Raw genomic sequence first — 22299 nt, 5'->3', positions numbered from 1 at the left:
ATTATAATCAGTCCATTACAATTTTATTTCTCTTAGCTACAAGCATTTTTAATTCATCGAAATGTACATTAGAAGATGGGACTATGTCACTGAACATTATCAACTCTGTATTAAGGCTCAAAGTGGAAAGGCAAGAGAATGGACGAGTCTTGGTAGTACAATTTTACTGAACAATTTTTGCACAACCGTTTGTAGCGACAACAAAGCGTAACAAACAGAAAACAGGAAGCATTCACTATTTCGTTACAGCGCGACGTACAAATGCGTTCTGAAGAAGTGTACTACCACACCGAATGGATACAAGTTTCCAAAGACAGAATGAGACACATTTTAGTTTAACGCTAACGACTCGAGCGAAGGAACTATCATTGAATGTATCGCGTTTTAAACGCTCAATAAATATTAAATAGATGTACAGATCGATATAAATATTATGTACATAATTACATTCGACTTCTGAGAGTCGATTATGTGATTAACATTATTCCATTATGCACGCTTCAACGAAAATATGCATTCTTAAAAATTGATCTATAATTTGTCTAACAATGTACCCTAATGAACTCAATTATGGTCTATAATTGAACCTTATCGCTTTGTACTTTTACAATTATACGGAAGTAAAACCAATGTAAAACAATTCGGACAAGAAAACATTTTTGCGAACATACATAGAGGTGTTAGAAAGAGAACACCTGACTAAAACTTAGTTCAAAAATATGGAATATATTACTTGTAAGATGGAAGTTTCGTGTTATGCATTTTTTCATTGCACTGTAACACTATATACCAGCAGCCTCAGAAATTCCATACAATCGAAGTAATTTAATTAACGAAATAAAAATTGAAAAGTTAAAATGTATGACACAGAAAGTACTCCTTCAGCCTTCTTGCATTTTATAGATCCTAACCGTTTGTTACAATCAACGAAAATTAATTTACAAATTTGGACAGATAATTCCATCCCCCATTTCTGAGAGATGCGGCACTGAAAGCGTTAATTTACAATAAAATTATAATCAGATATCCTTTTTCTTGCGGCTTGCCCTATAATAATTGAAACTGCATATAAACTTAACACAGGGAAGCGCAGGTGTCGGTCAAGTCATTGGAGTGTCTGAATGGTAACATCCTATGCGGGAAGACATACAAACAACGGTAGCGTTTTAATTGTTTTATACAAAAATATACTCTGTAAAATTTCAACAGGTTTTTCTCTCGTGTCTAGGATTTCGTTTTGTCAAGCGGTAAAACGAGTGTACGAACAATAACACGCTGTTAAAACGTCTCGGCGTCATCGCAATCACGAGTATCGTGTCCAAACACTGTAAAACAATTAAATGACAATATGAGTGGCAATGGACAAAGATGAAAAGGTATGTTAGGTCGGTTAGTTTAAGAAAAGTAATTGTACCTTGAAAACAATTTAATAGAGTAGAAAATAATAGATAGTTGGGGTAGATTAGGAGACAGAAGTAGTTGTTAGTTAAACGTGTAAAAAAGTTTTGGAGGTCGTAGAATTCTTTTCGTAGGAAATCTCAAACGCTTCAAATTTCTTCTTTGGGGAGAAAATATGTGGTAAACGGATGCAACAAGAAATGCAATTTTTATAATTTTGAACAGCGAAGTCTTACTTTCACAGTTTTCGCAGTACGGCCTCTCCACCGAGACTTTCTTTGGAGACTTCGCGACTTTCTCTGTCTCCAGGAAGTCTTGAGCTTGACGTGGACAATCTTCTGTTTCATGTAGATCGAATTGATCACAAATATCACAGAACATGCGCGGCGCAGCCATGCGTTTCTCTAATGTGTTTCTAAAATAAAAAATGATTAATACATCAATACATCAGATTCGATGACTAAAGAATTAAATGCTACGAACTGGGTATAGTCGTCAGCTTCGTTAGCAGGCACTCCCATTTCGAGAACCTCAACTTTACACTTTAAGATTTCGTTTTTACGTTGCATGTCTACTATGACAGAATTCAAGAAATTTATTTGACCTTTCGAGACCTCGTTTTCCTCTTTCAATTTCAAGATATCGATGTCCTGGTCAACTAGAAGACAGTAATGCATAATAAAATAATTGTAAAGAAATTACAGTTTGATTAGTAATACAATTTTTACCTATATGTTGTTTCATATCTCCACCACCTACCTAAAATACGAAATTTGGCATGTTATAAATTAAAACGCTAGATAGATTAAAACACTAGTGGCATCGTCAAAACTCACATCATAACTGTTCTTCATATTCTCCCGACTCAGTTTCAACTGGTTCGTCGCTTCCGCCCACTTGGCAGTAATTTGTTTATTTTCCCGTTCCCTAAAAGAATTGCAAATCTATATTAAACATTATTCCTTCATAAAATTGTTGTAGTTCTCTGTGCACTTACAAATTATTTTGTGCTTCCTTTAACTGTGCGGATTCCGAAGTCATATGATTCAATTTCTCCATCAGATTCTGCATATTTTTCTCCGATTCTTTCTCTTTATTTTTCATAGTATTCGTTAAAATTTCGATCTTCTGTTGTTGCTCTTGCAGCAGCTTTTCGAGAGACTCTTTGCTATCCAATAAATTACCGTTTTCTTTATTCACGTCATCCAGCATCTTCTTTTGTGCAGTTTCTAGAGCTTCGATTTGTGCTGTTAATTTGCCAATCGACTCTTCTTTATCGCTCAAATCGTTGACATGCTTATCTAGCAGACTTTGCAACGAGGCCTGTTTTTGTTCTAACTCAGAATTCTTACGGAGCATGTTTTCAAGTTCAGTCTGCTTGGATTTCACCTCGGACTCTAATGCGTTTTGTAACTTTATCACAGATTCATCTTTGGCGTTTTGTAACTCTTTTATCGTACCTTCCATTTCTTGAAGAGAACGAATTCTTAAGTTTAATTCTTCTTTTACAGTCTTCAATTCTGATTCCAGACAGTTTATATTAGCTTCTAATGAAGTCTTCGTTTGCGCAACATCTTCGACTTCGTTCTCTTTCGTTGAAAGTGCTTCTTGCATTTTCTTCACTTCGGCGATGTTGTTCGATTGTTCCTCCTTCATGGACGCAATGGTGTCGTTCAGTTTAAGTATTTGCGCATCAGCCTCTTCCGCTGACTTCTTCATTTCGGCAAGAGTGTTATCCTTAATCTTAATGGCCTCCGATGCATCACCTAATTTTTCTTTAAGCTCTTTGATTTCGACGGACATCGTGTCCAAAGTACTAGTAACATTCTTATCGGCGGTTTCTTTATTAGCTACTAAAGCTTCATTAGCTTTCTGTAATTCCAAGAGTTTATTCTGAACTTGTTGGAGTTCAGAATTCTTCTCGGATATCAAAGATTCCAATTTCCTGCGATTGTCTTCCTCAGCAGTCAATTTCTCAGTCAATTCCTCTATCGACCAGCGATTAGCACTTTGATCTGCTTCCAACTTGCTTTTTAATCTCTGTACTGTTTTCACTTCTTCTTGAGAAGCAACTAACTCCGCTTGCAAGTCGCTGATTTGTTGTTGCAGAGAAGCTGTTTCCTCTTTTTGCAAATTTTGCAACGTATCATATTGCTTTTGTACGTTGACAATTTCTTCTTTAGCGTTCCTCAACTCATTTACTGAGTTAAGTGCTTCTTGTAATTTCTCGTTGAGATTACCTTTAACTTGCTCATTTTCACTAATCGTTTTCTTCAGCTCGCCATTTTCTGCCTCGAACTGTTTTAGTCTGTCCAACAGTTCAGACTTCGTATTTTCTTCTTTCTGCAATTCAGACTTACTGGCGTCTAATTCGGCACGCTGTTCCTCAATCAGTGCATTAGTTTTACTCAACTCCTGTTCCATGCTACTCAATTTCCCTTCTAAGGATTTCATCGCGCTTTCATTTTTGAACGATTTGTCTTTCAACTCATCAAGCTCCCTTTCTTTTGCCCGTAAGTCCTCATTGTATTTCATCAATTGTTCCGAGGAATTCGCAGAGCTGCTTATCAGATTTTCGATATCAGTCTCCTAAATTAAACACAAACCATTAAAACCATTAAACCCTAAACGCCTACACCCATAAAAAGAAAATCGTTACCAACCAATTTTTCTTTCTGAGCCGTAACTTGTGATATTTTATTCTCCGCGCCCGCCACTTGTTGATTCAATTTCTCTACATTATTTTCAAATACTCGAAGCTCGCTCTCCAAATTAGTTTTAGTCTGTTCCGATAGCGTGAGAGCATCTCGTAATTCTGGAACATCAAAATTAATAAAATTGATGTACTAAAAGATAATGAAAACGTACAGAAGATGAGGTATAACTTACCCGAAGTTTTTTCCTTCAGGTTCTTTATCTCCTCGTCCTTATTCGCAAGAATCGACTTCAGCTCGGCTATATCTTGTTCCAGTTTGTTGAGTAACAAGGATTTTTGAGAAAGGTCTACATTTACGTTGTTAATGCACTTTGACTGTTCTTCGATCTGACTCTGGTAACGTTTAGTCAACTGCTCGATCTCAGCTGCACTCGTGGAACGTAGTTCCAAGAGTTCTTTTTCCTTTACCATTAATTCTTCGTGCAATTTCTTCAATTGTGCGGAGGAATTTGCTTCTGTCGACATCAGGGAAGCGATATCTTGTTCCTAAGTTAACAAAATACTTATTACTAGACTGTGGATCTTATGCGTTTATGGCAAAAACGAGTTGGTGCGATTTAAAACAGTCTAAGGACATCGATACACTACATCCTCTACTATAAAACAGATACTTACCAATTTCTGTTTTTCCTGGACTATCTTGAAACTGTCTTCGGCCTGTGATTGATACTCCTGTATCTGTTTGGACAGCACAACGTTCTTCTCTTCCATTAATTTCAGTTTCTCGCTTAATTCTGTAAAATAACATACCAGCAAAGATTATCGAATTCATTTAAAATTAGCTGATAAACAAACCTTCGAGCTTCTTTAGGGCAATGGTTAGCTCTTCATCTTTCGCTTTGTTTAGATTAATTTGTGTTTCCAATTCAGCTTTCAGACTCGCATCAGACTCCTTTTGTGCTGCACTCTCTTTTTGACTCTCATTCAATTTCGCCTCCAATTCCCTTATCTGTGCTACGCATTGCTCCACAAGCATAGTCTTTTCTTGCACCTCCTTCTCGAGATTCGTCTGTGTTTCTTCCAGACATTTGTTTCGGTTCTGTACATCTGCGATCGTTCAAAATTGTTTTAACCCTTGGAATGTTCAATTTGTTAATAATTCTATGGATGGTAATGCTTGAGCCCGTTTCAGCAGTTTTTTTATTAATATTTTTAAAGGCATTTTACCTAAACTCTTTCACCTTTGGTTTTAATTAACACTAGGTTTACGGAACGCGTTTCTATTTTTAATTTACGACCATTTTTGAGGAGTTATTCAACAAATTTATATACCAGATTTTTCCAGAGTCATTGCCATGCAAGGTAATGTCAATGTAATGCAATGTAATGCAATGTCAAAGTAAACTTTTAAATCAAAGTAAATCATCATAGGTACCTTCTAATAGGCTTTTGTTCTGAGCAGCACTAGAGACTTCATTGCGAAGCCGCGCCAGTTCCTCCTCGGTTTCGAACAGCTTTATACTGTCCTGTTCGAACTGAGCGACACGTTCTCTCTCCTCCGCCAGCTGCTTTTCAAGATCTTTGATTTTGTTCTCATTTACAGTATTTATCACCTAACGACAAACATGCTTATTTAGTACCTGAATGGATCCAGTACGCGTATACAACAACTAACATGAAGAAGAAGCGCATCAAGATATACAAGAGCACTGTCGCTTATTACAGTGTCGGTTAGATTATGTGAGAGGCAATGATTCGATACAGTACAAAGATGAAAGACTTCTTAATATACTTTTTCAACAACTGTACTTGAAGTATCATTTAATTATGCCGTGTAATAACAACATACAACAATGTGTAACATGAATCAATCGAAATAAATACAACTTGGAAATAATATTCAAAACAATGTAACAAAGATAAATAAATAATAAATAAATAAGTGGCGTTGGTTTTGAGAATTCTTGCACGAGAGAGCTCAACAAACAAAATTACGTACTACTTCAGCGTGAAGGAAGCAATTACCGGAACCCTAACAATTAATCTACAGTGCACCGCGAAGCGTGTTAAACCCGCACCTTCCTTACGTAGCTTAATGATCTAAGTCTAGTATGATACAATTTCTATTCTCTAAATTAATAATTATCCTTGTCCTATATTCAATGTACAGCTAGACTCTAGACGAACATCGAGTCCTAATTATAATGGTATAAATTCTGATACTTAATTAGTTAACCAAGAGCGAAACAATTAGTCGCGAAAGCATTGGGAGAGAAGTGTACTGCGAGATGTCACAGAGTTTTCGGACGGAACTGTGATGAAATGATAAATGACATGGCTACAGTGACGATAAGAGAAGCGGTGCAGAAAAACAGCATCATCAACCCCTCCTCGGGCCCATACGGCTGCCATGGGATACTCACACATTGTTCAGTTCTCTCTTTCTGAAAATAAAACGATAAGTTTCTTGCGTTAAACCCAACAGGCTAGACAGAAACGTTCTTGTGTGCCGTATGCGGAATTAATATCGTTTTAATTCGAATACAGTCACAAAGCATAGCTTCTATGTCGTTCTCTCCGTAAATGTGAAAACTTTGGGTTAGCAGAGTTACAGTTATAGAAGAGGTACTACATTCTTTATAGTTTTCCAAACGTAAAGAAGGATAGCAATTGAAAAAGAAACAAGGACTGAAGTTCGAGGCTTTCAAGCGAAGTAAGCGAGGTAACAAACGATAAAATTTTTGGACCTCACATTTAGAGAATCCGTGTCTCTACCATAAATGTGAAGACCGACTATAATCGCTTGTGACATGAGTAACTACCATCGTAATTATATCGTGTTTTATCATAAAGTTTCATACAAAAAGTAAAAAATTAGAAAAGATGCAATCGTTTGCTTCGCTTTCATTAGTGTTAGTCTCACTGATACTCAACACCTTGTTGGCTCGGTCACTGGTTCTCCAGTGGCAGGGATAAAATTTTAACCGGTTATAGTAGATCGTACGTTATAGTATATAGTAGATCTACGTACGTTAGATCTTCTTCACAGTTACGGAGAGAATACTGTATGTCGTTCTCTCGCTTCCAAAGACTAACTTGCATATGAATATCATCCCACCCGCCACCATCTGATTATGGTAAAGCTCCTAAATTCTATTCTAACAGAAGCATACTAACATGGAATCTTTAATTTGAGTAATACTTGCGTTTCCTCATAGTTCCACTATGCAATTGTCGAACCAGTATTTAAAAAAAAAAATGAAAAAAAAAAAGAATAAATGAGAAACGGAAGTTCGATTAATAGAAAGTAAAATGATGAAGGGAATGAGAGTGTTTCATTCGGTATTCGATAAACCTTTAGAGTCCCTAAGTATCCCTGTATTCTTGGATGTCTATACATACCTCTTGTTCTAGTGTGCGTTTAAAATTTTGTTTAACACACTGACCGTCATAAATGAAGTTATTTTTGTCTGCGAGAATGAACTTTTTCATAGAAACTTTTTGGACAGCTTGACTCGGCGATCAGTGTGTTAAATATTTTCAGAATGTATACTTTTCGTGACCGTGGACGGTAGATAGTCAAGACCTATACCTGAATATCATCCTTATTGACAGATTCTTCTTCGAAGCGAAACAGCAGGTCTTCACACTTTCTTTTCTGCTCTTCCAACTGCAGTGTCAATGCATTTTTCTCCTCGAGCAGCTTAATAAGATCTGCTTCGGCTTCTGTGACTGTTTTATGCATTTTCTCTCGGTACTAAAATTAATATATAATAGTTATACAGGGTGGTTATTAAGTGTGCCACCTAAGTTACATGTAAACTGTTTGGTATACTATTTGGTATTGAGTTTCTTTGTCGCAAAGGGTAAATTCTAATTTTGTGATTGAAGAGAAAATTGAATCCTAAATAAAGAACCATCAGGGTATATGGAATGAAAAACTAATAGTTGCTGAGATATTCCCTATAATGCTCAAAATGTTCACCATTGCAATTAATACACTTGGGAATGTTCCACACATCACACTAATGCTAATGCTAGGACTATACCTCGGTTATGGTCTAACCGTGAGGTGTAGGTCAGAGGCAATAGGTACCTGGTCATATTCTTGTTTCAGCGAAAGAATAGATTGTTCAGCTTGATCCGCTTGATTCGCTGCTTTTGTCACACGTTCACGTTCCAAATCTCTTTCTCTGCGCAGCATCTCTATCTCCTGCTGTTTCTCCTTCAAAGACTCCTAAAATGTTCGAGATGAGTGTCAAAACAATTTTACATTGTCAACGAATCCTAATTCTACAGTGTTTTAAAATATGTTACGCTTTCTATCACTTCTATGCCTAATAACAATAAAATATTTTTGTCCACTTTCGAAACTTCTTAATGTAGGATTTGGAAGAGCAGGAGATACGCTTATTGGAAGAATCAATATCAATTATCATGTTTCTTTCATTATGGCATTGTATTTCAACATTGTACATTTGAAGTCACTGTGACTAAATAGTGAATCTTTGAACAGAAGTTAATGATAATGCTCTGTCATCAAATTGTGCATTCATATATTCATGCGTTATTAATTAATCAATTGTCGTTTCTTAATTTTAGTATCATTAAGAATTGGAGTCTAGTAAATATTGTGCACTGTGTAAAACATGTTTCAATACAAATATTAAGTCAGTGGAAAATTTTGAGCCTGATTCCTTGTAGTTTAATATGAAATCGGGAACGAACTTTAGCACTGACCTAATACAATATGAAAAGAGAAAAAAGATAGTAGAGAAATTCATTTCAATTTGCACAAACATAATTAAATGCGTAAAAAAGTGAATATTTTTTCTCAATTCAACTTTTATGAGGAAACAAAATCAACATCAAAGTTACGAGTTTATCGTAGTACAAATTTGATGACATTCAATTAAACAGAGTGACTACTAAATTAAATAAAGTGTATACTCTCAGGCACAAAGAAGTATTTCTTTCCATCAGATTAATAAACAATTCTTTCGATGGTTAAAGTAAAATATTTTCAAGTAAATGCCCACGCTTGTGGGTGTTGGATTCTAGGGAGACTATGAAAGGAATGGACGGAGGATTTTATTAAGATCATGTACAAACATTGGAATGCTTTTCTAAGCTACTTATCTAAAAACAACGCTAACAATTACATTCTACTGTACTTGCGCTAATCATATAAATCTTACAACTGTGGCTGGTTGTGTTGTAAAACCTTGTTATGCGCCTAATACTCGATAACGTATAATCACAACACGCTTGTTAATCTGCTTCTACGCTAAACAGCTACTTAAACAGCGTTTTTACGTATGTCACAGCCAGCTAGCTGAGCGTGACAAATAAATGTTAGAACATGGTCTCACCTGCAGAGCAGTTAGTGCAGGTGTCGACGTGCGCATACCAGGCCTCTGGAATTTCGGATGCAACAAAAATCAAAATCGTGTCATGCACAGCCAACAAATCAAACTGCAGTTTACCTTCGTCTTCGGTCAGTAAATAAATTTGCGAAATAAAAAATAAAACAAAACAAAATAAAACATAATAGTTCTGTAAACTCTAAAAATACTAACAATACAATACTATTAACCGTCTCTCGTCATGTTCCACGGGAGTGTTAACATTACAAGACTAACAAAGCTTGTCTGTAGGAATACAAGAACGATCGCTTGTATTCTAAAACATACTCGAATCTGTTAAGCTCAGGTATCTATCACGTGGTAAAAATCATTTAACAAAAGGTAACAGCTACAGCAACAATAACAAAAAAAAAACAACTGAAACATACACGTACATATTAATTCAACAAGAGCACTATAAATCTAATCAACGTGAACAACAAGCTAACAGCAGCTCTCATCTTCGGCTGCAAACGCGTTTCAACGCTGATCAAACAACTTCGCGCATATAACTCGGAAGAAACGCGTTTACACAGTGAATAGTACTCGGAGCAAGTAGAGGATCATTTGTTTTAACGTGGATCAAGAATACCGGGCACGTACTCGTCATATTCAGGATCTTTACCACGTGTTTCTTGCAAATTTGATGTGAACCAGATCTAAATATATACATCGATGAAAATATAGAAATATAATCACTATACAGCGGATTTTTATGCAAAATAAAAATGATCTGCATCGACACTAGGTTTACAGCCCTTCTATAACGCTTCTATTTAGCCATGTGAAGAAAGTTGTAGTGCAATTGTATAATTAGCGTTGAAATTCGTCAGTGTCAGGTCTTCTTGTGGTCAAGAAAAGCGATCCTCCGATTGCTGTGAGCAGAACACGCGACACGGTAGAGATAGTAGAGTAGTCTGCGATCAGGATGGAGGATGCAAGCTGCGGTACAGGTCATTCCCCTCATTCTGGCACCGTGAATCTTACCCTCGGCGTATTGATACCAGCCCTGGCAGCTGTGCTCGCCGTGCTAGTGATGCTCGACAGCGAGATCAGCGACTCCCTCGAGCTTGTCTTCTTCAAGGACGAGTTCAGGGCGGCCCCGGTTGGTCTGTGAATCATGCAGCTGGTCCTTTTGCTGGTCGGCGAACGGCTGACCTTGTGCGCGGGTGCGAACAGCCCGTATTTAGGCCGACAGTCGAAGTACCTGAAACAGCGCTAAACCAGTTAGCGGACGGGTACCAAGAAAGATCTAATAAACATTAACACGCGCTACGACCATGCCTACTGAATGACTTTCAGTTAATTCACCTTTGGGATGGAACGCTCATTGAAAAGGCTCTGAAAAGCAAGGACTACAATTTTGGGCTACGACTTCTATATACAAGGTGTCCCACTAACTTACAATTACCTACAATGCACGCGTGATCTGAAGTACCAAAAATTTACAAATTTCTGGGACTTGATGCGAATAATGAAATAGCTAAAACAGGGGGATTTAGGAAGAATTCCTGAAAATTCACGCAAACACGGCCCCGAAAATAAAAGTACCCCCTTAATGTCTTCCTAATCGTTTCTACGGGCTGTAGGATACGTGGATGCCGACCTTTTGTCTCCAATAGAGCCATCGTTCTTGCCAACAGGATCGTCGAGTTCCACGCCGCACCATTCGCCAGCCGCGAAATCCGTGCTGCCCATGTACCTGAGCACGCCAGTTTTGCTGCCTTGGCTGGAGGACACGATCACCCTGTCGCCTATCCTGAAGTCTCTGTGCGACACCGTGGACGACAGGCTGGTTGTCGACGCGTCTGTGTGACGAGTTACATTCGTTACAGAAGTCTGAACCCTCGGGAAGACCACCGGGATGCTTCCATTACAAATTCCCGGTGTCCCATAGATCAAGGTTACAATTGGCAGATATCCAACACCACATTTGGCCCCTCCCTCACGGGTATGGGCGTGTCTTTGAACGACTTGCTCCGTACAAAGAAAAAATCTGTCTGAGGCCTACTATACTCTGGCAGGGTTGGTCGTTCAAGGTCACCTTACCTTCATGATGTTTCTTTATAAGATCCCAAGGTTTCTGATATTCTAGGAGAGGGAGAAAGGCGTTGCAGTGGGCGGAGCAAAGAAGCAACAGACACTGTGGCGGGGGCAATTGCTCGGTGACCTTGAACCGGCAACATGTTCTAGCCGGAGTATACACAAGAGGCGCTTAATATCTATGTATATCTACAGTATAGGTTCTTTTATGTATTTATTGTGAAAAGGCGGTGAAAAGGGTGAGGAATCGGCGCAGATCCGATTTATTTACTAAAAATACTAAAACACAGTGCGACGAGCAGTACGACTACATAGATAGACATCTACAGACACAGTAATCTCTGCTAGAGCAAGCACAAGCACCAATTCCTCTGCGAATGGTAGACCGAACGCAACGAAGCCACGCCCACTTGGGCGAGAAACCGCCCCCCGTTGCAGACGATGCTCATGCTTGCTCCACCAGATAAGGAGCATAAGTGCGTACGAAGATACACTAAAGAGTACAGCTTGCTACATGGTTAGGAGTACGTTTACAATAATAAATTCTACTGAGCTGTTTGTACGGTGCGTAACTAAGTTAATCTACGTGGCGTGCGATTAGGGACGATCAACGGCGGTCCTCGAAAGTCGGGATCCGTGGAATTGTGCAGTTCGGTAGGAGAAAGGATCTATTGCATGACGTTCATTGGGAGACTGCAAAATTCACGGAGATCCGCTGAAGGTCAACAACATGAGGAACCTCCATCTTTTCGCGGGGCTCGCAGCCTTCGACGTCCCAACATTGAAAGCGGACTACGGGCGAGGGGAGTATCTCCTGCACCGATCCTTACTCAATGAGGGGCAGATGGTCCTCCCGAGGCTACCCTTCATGCTGTCCGGCGGTGTCGTCGGTGTCCTTTGCGTGGGCGAGGTCACGGAGTCGGTCAACGGCTCCCTGGTCAACCTGGTCAGCCGCGAGAAGATTCCGCGCTTAGGCTCGCACTGGAAGTAACGGCAGCCAGCCACCGATCCGTCGTTCTTTCCTGAAGTGGATCGACCTACCGTCAATCTCTAATCCTCGAAAAATGGACTCTATAGTTACCGAACACGCTCCGACCCGCTTAGACTCTTTTCAATTTCTCTAATCGTGTTCCTAGCCTCTCCCGAGTAGATTCTCCTATCGCGTCACGACGTTGATCAAATTTTCTCAACGGATCAACCGAGGGGGTGAATTGGCTATCAACGATTTTGCAACTTGAATGTTGTATTTCTTCGAGCTGTATATCAACCTTTGTGTACGAATGTAAAAATTAACAGAACGAGGATACCGAGGAGTACCTAGTGCAGAAGTTCGGAAAAATTGATTTCTCTATATTTTCTTGAAGAACTTTTCAAGCTCATCTCTAAAATTAGAGATGTCTAATTGATTCGTATCTCGAGATCTACTCGACCGATCTACTTCAAGCTTGGTGAGCACTTTAAGTAGACTTATCGCTTTAGTCAGTACTACAGTTAAGTCAAAAGAATCTCTCATTCCGAATTTATAGCTCACTTTTAAAAATTATGACAATTATTCAGATACTTTCCCCGCATGAATATACTTGATCGCTTGTAGCGAAGTCAATTCTCATTTATTCTTTGTGTAAAAATTTTTGGAGGTCGCTAAAATATGCACAATAATGTGGGTAAAATTTGCAAGTAAAATTTTTAGTGGTTTCATGGCAAAAAATGTGCAAAGCTAGTTTGAAGTCGCGGTCTGGACTAGGTGATCGAATTCTAACGAGTGCTCGCGACTAAATTGGTCGATTAGCGGGTCAAGGATCGTTCGATGATGGTGAGGATGATGATGATGAATCTTACCAATTGGTTCGTCGAGGACCACTCCAGCCCAGTCTCCAGGTGCGAACTGGGTTTCGCCGATGTAAGCGATCGCGCCGGGTTTCGTTCCGCCGACCCATACTCGGTCTCCTATTATAAAGCTGTCGGTGTCTTCTGTCAGGACGACACTAGTATCTGTCCGACAACGACAAGTTCGTTTAATAGACCCGGAGGTTTGTCACTTTTTAATTAAGAGTCGCATACGTTCTGAATTTTTCAATTCTCTCTTAGGGATTCTCCCCGCAGTGACTATTACCGGTGAGAAAGGCTATTTGTGCTAATAAGTAATTTTCTGTACCAGTCGATAGTATCTAACGTGTTAATAACAAAAAGAAAATTCCCCGTAACAGTAGTGCTATAGTTGTACTACTTGGTGATTTCAACGCGCGGTACGGCAATCACGCGCTTGGAGATTCAAAATGGAGGAGTTCAGAACACATGTTTTCACTAATAATAAATATGCACTGAGAGAATTTCAAAAAATACTTGTGCCTCGTGAAAATAAAAATTACTCGAATCTTCGTCGCTGAGGGGGCTAATTGGGGGACCCAGGAGTCCTTTCATTTTTATAAATTCTGGCACTATTAGAAAACATTTAAAGTACCAATATTTCAAGTATTCTTGACCTGAATTTCTGAGTAGATTTTTCATTGGATATTTTTTGGTTTTCGCTCAGAAATATATTCCTGGTATAATAGCATTCAGGTAAATGAAGTTCGTTATAACCATGCAGCAATGTTACGTTCTCGTCGAAGCCGTAGCATTCTCACGATCACCAGGCACATACACAAAACAAACACTTCCAAACAAGCTTGGAACAGTCGTGCTACTGACTACAATTCACGATTGCGTTCATTCTTTTAGAACGATGCGGGAATGACCAGATTATCGGTTTATAAAATTACTGCTACTAAAGAAGAATTTATTCAAGGCTTCAACAAAAATTAGACATACAAGGTTTTCCGCGGATTCTACAAATCTGATTCGTTAATTGAAGGGTTGGCAAGATTAAAAACAGCCTGATGGACCAAATCAAATCGGAAATTAATTTTTAGAGCTCAAATTGGTCGAGTTTGGTGAGTCTTTAAGCATCCGGCATCGTTCTGTTTAACCCAATAGGAAAATGGGAAGACAAAAATCAACGAAGCACCCACCTGATCCTCTGCGCAGGCCAGCCTCGCTTAATCGACGGCCGTGCGATTCCCAGAGATGTTCCATCTGGTCTGTGATCATGCAAAACAACGCAGAAACAATGCAAATCGTATTGGACAAAACATGCTTTCTCGGGGACAAGCGTCTACATCGATCCGATCGATAGAAAATCATCGGGCAAACCAAGGCGGACGTGTACATTAACATTTCACAAGGTAACATCGATTAAAAACATGTTATACAATATAAATATTAGTATTAATATTCAACACTAGTACGGCATTTTTTGAAAATAAGAATTTGCCATTCTTTTAAAGAAAGATACGAGATTTTCTGCATCTTTCTGGATCGATAGAATAAGATCTCAAATAAATCACCGAATTCGAAAACGTTTTACAAACGCATTAACGAACGGTGCTCAATGGACTGATTACGGCCGGCGCCTTGTCGCGCTGGGCAGGAAGTTAATTTCATTCCCAAGTGGACAGTTATGTAAAAGAGCAATTAAGAAGGTGTGTTCGTCTGTTATGATCGATCGGCCTCGAGAATAGATCGTAATATTTGAGTGGACACTCCAAGCGCCACGAAAAGGATCGCGACTTTTTCGTGGATCTTGACCGGTAAACCGCAGATAAAGCTGTCTCGGTTCTAATTCAATTACAACGCAAGTCGAGCGTGCTATCTCGTCACCTCCGGCAGAAAAACCGAGAAAAATACCGCGATTCGAGATTTAATTAATTATTCATGAGGGGACGTGGGCGAGACGATGGTAGTAGGTCGTTCGCGTGGGCGGCTGTGTTTCTGTTCGACGAGATCGATCCGCGATTAGAATGCTGATCGAACTATTCATTTTTCCTACGACGATCGATCGATCGGAATTTTCGAATTTTCTAAACGGTGAACCAGTATTGTGTCGATAAGAACGCCATTGCGATATAGTCTGCAATAAGATTTCAGAGAATCCAACAAATTATTTTAAGCGTGGTTGGTTGAATGCAATTGAACTCGATAAATTATTGTACACAGATTGTACGATAACTAGACCGCGGGATTGTATGGGATGTGAAAGTTGTCTAAACATTTATTGTCTTCCTGAATAATTTTAATAAGTCAAAAGTGTAACAATATTTTGAAATTTTTTAAATATTGTCACTGTTTTGCGTTCGATCCACACATTTTTGTCACGAAAGCATAACGTCTGCAGTCGAACCACAACTGTACGTGTGAACAATAAGTTTCCTTATCCGAGTTTAAACGCTCGGTGATCGTTAATCTGACAATAGCTGCTTTTTTCACTTTGTTACTCTTTTCTTAGATAATATTTCAGTGTACTGCACCGTGTTATCTACTTTGTGAAAATGTTTTGCTCCAAGATAAATGTAAAATATGTATTAAAGGGTTTCCCCCGTAAATAAATTAAGTTGAATCGGGACTATGAACTTACACAAATATTCTCAATAGTTACTACGAATATAGATTACCACAATGAACCTTGAAAAATATTACCAATTCAACAATCGAATACTACCAAAACTACAAACGACAATGCAATCAGAGTTCGCAACAGTGTTCTAATTCTCAAACACTAAATATAGAACAAACGGCGAATGAATCACCAATAGAAGAATGATTCGAAAAAGGAATATTAAGCAATCGGACCTTGGAGGTCTAAAAATACTACGCATATTTTTTTCCAAAAAGGAAACAATAACAAACTTTTCGCTGTGGCGTAGATATTGAAGAATTTGAATATGTTTTTTGCTTTATAAAATGGCGGACTGATTGCAGACGATCTGAAGATGCTTCAGCAGCGACGCGCGCGGCAATGATCAATCCGTGATCTAGCACGGATCCTTCCAAAATAAACGCAGTGTCAATCACCTTGACCGATCGTAACGCGATCTGTGTACATACGCAGTCATGGAATCTTGATACTACGGGGTCCCCATATATAAACAAGGTTAATCGCGTAAGCTATTCGATTACTACTGACCGCGGATAGGTAGCAGTTTTGTTCCTGGAATCTAATCTAATGTCTGTTTGTAACGAGATCCGAATAAATCTGTGCTCCCTCTAGAATCGATTTTCATTCAAGCTGAACGGGCTGCTCACTGATCTATCAAGGAGCTCGCCGATCGATCAGCCAGCGCGCTATGTTGATTTTTCGATCTTTCTACGGGGCGGTACAATCGAATGTAAGGACGATTCTACGAGGAAGAATAAGACGAGAAGAAACAATAAAGATTGTTCATAGGACGCTACGTTTTCCCGAAAATCGAGTTTAAACTGGCTGACAATAGAAATGTTTATAAATACGAGTCTACGAGGAAAAGTTGGTGAATCATTTACATAGTAAAATGTTACATAGCCAATGTACTATGCTAGTTCAAAGTTTGGATTTTCTTCTCCGGTTACGAACCATTCGGTATACTTTGTGAATCCGTGTGGGAGGATGATTGACTGACACGGCACCGGTGATTCAGAAAACTGCACTGCGGAACTGTATGCGTTTTCTGCATTCGCCGGCTTTTCCAATACGAGAAAAACGTTTTGCTACCTTGCTTTCTCTCTCTCCGCGAGAAATCGGGAAAGATCCACGCGTCTCCTCGTAAGAAGATTAGGATCCATGTGGTAAGATCGTTTGGCGCCGTTCACCGTTAATCGAAGACGAAAAACCGGCTAAGCAACGCGGCAAGTGGGCCGAAAATATGCGACATCTTCGGTCGCGTCCTCGCGAGACATGGTTATCATTTCATGTTTAGGCGATGGTGTCATTCCGGTGTGTCGAACACCATCGGGTCGATTGCATCAGAAAGAGATCGTCACCTTAGGCGATCCTGATCTACGAATGCTAATCGAAACGACCACAACAACAAAAAACGTGTAAACATGCGAGCGTTATGCTTGCCAACTGGTTGGCACACGCGACGATAAACCGACAGAGGAATTTCAAGAATGTTGCGACTCGAGTGTCGGAACTTTTTCTGTTAGTTTGTGCGAAGACCGAAGGTGTCATTCAATAGCAATTCATTTCTGAAGGATGCTAACACGTTCATAGTCCTATGTCCCGTATATCGTTCACGACGATTTAGAATCAAAATTGAATACATCATACGTGCTCGAAGACAACTTTCAAGCTCCTTTACAATTTATAGAATAATAGGAGTCAAATAGAATTGTAATTTTTTCTCTAACCATTTCAACAAGATGAAAATGAATTTGTATTGAATTTCAAAAATAGCTCTAATGAGCTGAAGAATTAGCTCTATGACAAGAAGATCGACAATTAGATTCTTCAATGAGTTTTACGTTTAATTACTCATTTTCTGTAAAAACCGGTTCTGGAGCAACGACCGCAGTGTTGGCTGGTGCAAGCAAAGTTGCCAAAAAAAAAGTCGCGCAAAGGGTGAACGACCCGTAATGTGGAACAATAGGGATGCGTCTTGGATCTAATCCAGCAAGGATGCTCGGCATGCACGGGTGCAGAGGCCTGCAGACGCCACTTTCATCGATTTTCGCCGCAACAATCGGGTCGTAGTGCAGATAATATCAAGTATCGTGAACGTATCCGTTTCCCTGTCAAGTCGAAAATTGACATCATTACCTTGGGACTCGCGATCGCGTTGCGAAACACGAGATCGAACAATCGTCATCACGATACCCTAGAACCGGGTACAACCAGTATACAGGATGGGCAAAAATCCTATTCCCTTCGGAATAACTGCCAAACTATAGAGCAATTAACGAAGAAAATTTAGGGGAACGAGTATCAACCAAATTGACTATGGCCACCCTAAGCAGACGCGAGCTCTTTACTTCAATAGGAAGGACAATTGGCTCGTTAAGGTTCTCCCGCTGTCCTTAAATATTGTAGAAGGGACCATAGCAAAGGAGCTGGATTCTTTTTTAAACAACGTTCTTACATGAAAGAATGAAAGGGGCAGCGGGGGGCTACAGTTCGGACCCGATCAAGGTGTTAATTACAATCGTTTCACCCCGTGCAAATGCCTGGTGGCTCGAAAAGCCCTACCCGATAAGGGAAGCGATCTCGCACGTGGGAGGAAAGACGAAACGGCTGGATATCGAGCGTACAACAAACACACCGCGATTGCATAACCGCATGCGTCATCGCGGCGATGATGATGATGACTGCACAGCGCGAGGTGCACCGGCGTGTGTCCCTTCCTAGCTTCGCCGCTCTTCGATGAACCAATAAGGCAAGATAAGTGCCCTCGATTCGCGGACACCACGCGCTTTTGTACGCGCGCCGCGTTTGTCTCCCCGAGGCCTTCCACCGATGAATAACACTGCCCGGTAAATTTTAATTAGGCGCCTCCCATACCTCCTCGCGCGCGCATCCATCGTCGTCGAAACCGTTTCTCTCCATCGGTCTCCATTCTCGAGAAATTTCATCTCGGAGGAGCAGAGTCTCGTTTTCGAAGAGCGAAAATCATCCCCCATGCGCAACCCCTAAAGCAATTTTTGATCGGTTTCAATTGAAGATTCTTTTAATTGTTTTAATTTTGAACCCTTGGGACTTTCCGGAAAACCGAAGCTGATGAAGAAACACGATTTCCAAATTCGTTATTGAACAGCCAATTTATCGGATCACAGTCTGCGTTGGACAGTGTAATTCAATTGATCTGACCCGGGGTTCTAGAGACGGTGGATCGAGATCAGAGGTGAAGATACAAGCAATCGGAGATGAAGATGTCTAAGCAAGCGGTGACTCCGCGAACGAGTCCTTGGAAGATCAAGAAACACGATTGGGATTCTAGAGAGAAACAAAGTTCCTTTGGATAAATACTGATCCAGAAGAACGAAGATCTGTGGTTTCAAAGGTTGTTACTTAATCCGACACGAAAGTGCGTCTCATTTTACACAGATTATTTTCTAAACAATCAAGATTTTTTATTTCTTTTGGTACGGGGCCATAACTACATTCGTACTGATTAAAAAACAACAGTTTTTTGTTCCCGATCAGTAGAAAGACCGGAATCGTGGCGACCGCTGACCTTGTTTTTCAAAGCGTACTCTATGACAAAATATATAACTGATGTGATTTTGATTATGTTTACTTGAAAAAAATCTCACGTGTGCTTCAAATGCCAATAAATATGTGTGCAAAATCCCAATTGAAAAGATTCAATAGTTTTTCTGAAAAAATTCCTAAACATTCGCGCAAAAACGGCCTCGAAAACCAGAATACCACCTTAAGCAGAAGATGAAGAAGAAGATTTCTGAAGACCCAGTGATTAAAAAGGGCAAAGATCGCGGACCTTGTCAATGATGTCGAAACTTGTATGAGGCAGAGAAGGATTGTATAGTTATCTGGTCGAATGTTTCTGTTAGTAATAGTTGCGCGAGTATTCACTGAACGATCGCCGAGAATCTTTTCCAGGAAACAAAGCGTCCGCGGTGGGACCGTTTGTTAGTAGGAAAAATATTTACCAGATCGCTCGGACGAGATCCGTTGCGGTGAGAGGTGGAAGAACGACTCGCGAGAAGTTCGCGGTCTCGCGCTTGTAAAACCACTCGTTCACGCTCGTCTCAGGGTCTGGTGGGCGTACTCGATCGCGTGGCGTGGGGAATTAGACGCGGTGAGTTTCGATCAAGCTCGATCTTTCATGTGGATCAGCTACGGCGACAGTAACACAATCGCTAGGCTTGAACTTAGACCCTACCCTTTCGTCCCAACGCTTCAGAGTCATTGCCAAAGACTCCACATTTGACTTTACAAATCGTTCCAGTGGTACGAACGGTTCTACAAAGTCGAATTTTTGTGGTCCATACAATTCTGACCACCTTGAAGATCGTAAGTCTGGAGACACCACTATACATTTTCCAGATCCAATCCAACAAGAGAAATATTTTTATAGCTTCAGTGTCCAGCCAATTTTGTCTACCAGAAAATCCTGAATCTGAATTGCTATTCTCAGGGGCTTCATATTGCAATGTCCAACTTCAATCTAATGATAGAAATATTTTTATGTAGTATAATTTCAGAGTCTAGTCAATTTTGTCTACCTGGAAGATCCCCCGAGTCTAAATCGGTATTCCCAAAGGCTTCATCTGAAATTGCCATTTTAGTAGAAGTAGTTTCATTAGATGAAGACACTGTTGTTAAAAATATGATTAATTTAATGAAGACTTAGAAAGAAATATTTATAAGAACTATTGCCTAACATTTTTTTCATTATCCCGAGAAACAGTACTATTGATCTCCCTTTCAAGAGACTTGGTACAGATCAGATATTAATGTATGTATATTAATTTTCCAATTAGACAATCACATTATTATTGTGATGTTTAAGTATATAAAGTATCCAGTTCTAGTACTATCAACCATTGAAGCTGTTGATTAAAATTCCTATATATTCTCTACAATAGCATTACACTGTAGATGTTGCCAGTTCTTATCCACTAATACTGCCTGTAATTATAATACGATACAACACGACTGTATGAAGTCACCAATGTTTTTATTTAGATTTTATATTCCTACTTGTAGGAAGACATACACTGTAAAATCAGATGAACAAGTGAACAATTAAACCAAGTTGTTTCAATGCATGCATATAAAGTACGTATACAAACTCACTCAATGCCGGTCTCGGAGGAGAAGGTGGCACTGCTGGTCTTGGTGGCAGATTGCTGCATGGCCGACCAATTTTCGAAGGTGGCCTTAATCCTGATGGTTTTGGTTCGCTCATCTTATATATATTCACTTATCGTTATATAACACTGAAATATGAAACGAATGGTTAGTAAAACGTACAACTAAATCATTGATAAAACATCTACCAAGCGTTTACGAATGAATTTAGCGGATTAACATCGAAATAAACCACTACAATCATCAGCCATAATGAACATAATGTTTTGAAATAATGAACCCATGTGGTATGACCTATACAAATGTCTACTATGCATAACTTGTAAACTATCATCAATACAACGTTTGCAATATAACATAACTTAATTAGAATCGTTCTAACAATTAACAGTCTCCGAATTTTCGATTGTCGAACGAAATTCTTACTGAAAAAGTTAATGTCAAAAAATGATATTGGTATCCCATTCAATGTATCCAACGCGAAAAGCCGTTATGGCTTTTTGAATCGTTATCGAAACTCCAATCACAGATACGCTTACGCAAACTACGCACATAGTATATTTACTGTTTGACATTCCCAGAGAATCGTCAAATACGGTTTCCTCGATCTTGTATTCGACAATGGAATTGTTTACGACAGGAATTTCCGTTCGGAGTGTTATTATAACGTTGGAAAAAAATGTCAAACGCAACAAAGGTTAACCTGCACGAGACCGAGGATCACGTTTCGAAGGAGAACACGGGGAGAACGTTACCTTATTTAAACGTGACGTGATGAGTTCGCGCACAATCAATTAACATATTTCATAGACAATTATTGGAACATCACTGTCTTGACGAACCATGCACCGCGAAATATCCGCACCGATTCGCACAACGGTTAACGGAAAAGTGACAACTCTTGGCGCCAGTAGCGCCGTCACGGTCTACTTGCAAGTCAACACGTAATTTGCCGATTTTACCCTGGTTTCCCTGTTCCCTGACACGATTATTAGAGATGGACTTTTCCCTTTAAAAAAACAAATTCATTATCGTTGAAACAGTACTAAGACAATAGCAATAAAAACAGTACTCGGAGCAATGAGTCGTTCATCGCACTCTCAGCGAAAATGTTTCTGTAACAATAACATGCTTCTTTACCCTATTTTTAGCTGCAAACATTTTTTGAATTG

At 39.5% G+C, this 22299-nt stretch overlaps 1 protein-coding gene across 7 annotated transcripts; it reads right to left on the bottom strand.

The window, feature by feature from the left end:
- Position 1: 1 nt before the first annotated feature.
- On the bottom strand, positions 2-22056 carry Clip-190 (Cytoplasmic linker protein 190). Of its 7 annotated transcripts, none has more exons than XM_076797855.1 (22): positions 21883-22056; positions 21113-21255; positions 14514-14582; positions 13342-13494; positions 12333-12539; positions 11066-11267; positions 10447-10666; positions 9427-9471; positions 8151-8291; positions 7647-7811; positions 6478-6498; positions 5490-5667; positions 4910-5161; positions 4730-4848; positions 4288-4600; positions 4062-4213; positions 2396-3987; positions 2235-2325; positions 2127-2157; positions 1882-2056; positions 1635-1813; positions 2-1325 (listed from the first exon to the last, which is right to left on the bottom strand). In XM_076797855.1, exons 2-22 carry the CDS (start codon positions 21222-21224, stop codon positions 1279-1281), a joined length of 4464 nt encoding a protein of 1487 aa, XP_076653970.1. In that variant the 5' UTR covers positions 21225-21255; positions 21883-22056; the 3' UTR covers positions 2-1278. The 7 variants fall into 7 exon arrangements, with proteins under 7 accessions (XP_076653970.1, XP_076653972.1, XP_076653971.1 ...); XM_076797857.1 differs by having other exon boundaries at positions 12333-12524; positions 21883-22053; XM_076797856.1 differs by lacking the exon at positions 21883-22056 and adding an exon at positions 21680-21855.
- Positions 22057-22299: the final 243 nt, after the last annotated feature.

The sequence above is a fragment of the Halictus rubicundus genome, chromosome 12 (genome assembly GCF_050948215.1).
Source record: "Halictus rubicundus isolate RS-2024b chromosome 12, iyHalRubi1_principal, whole genome shotgun sequence".
Taxonomy (NCBI): domain Eukaryota; kingdom Metazoa; phylum Arthropoda; class Insecta; order Hymenoptera; family Halictidae; genus Halictus; species Halictus rubicundus.
The sequence above is the reverse complement of the archived record's forward strand: the minus strand, read 5'-3'. Positions and strand labels throughout refer to the sequence as shown.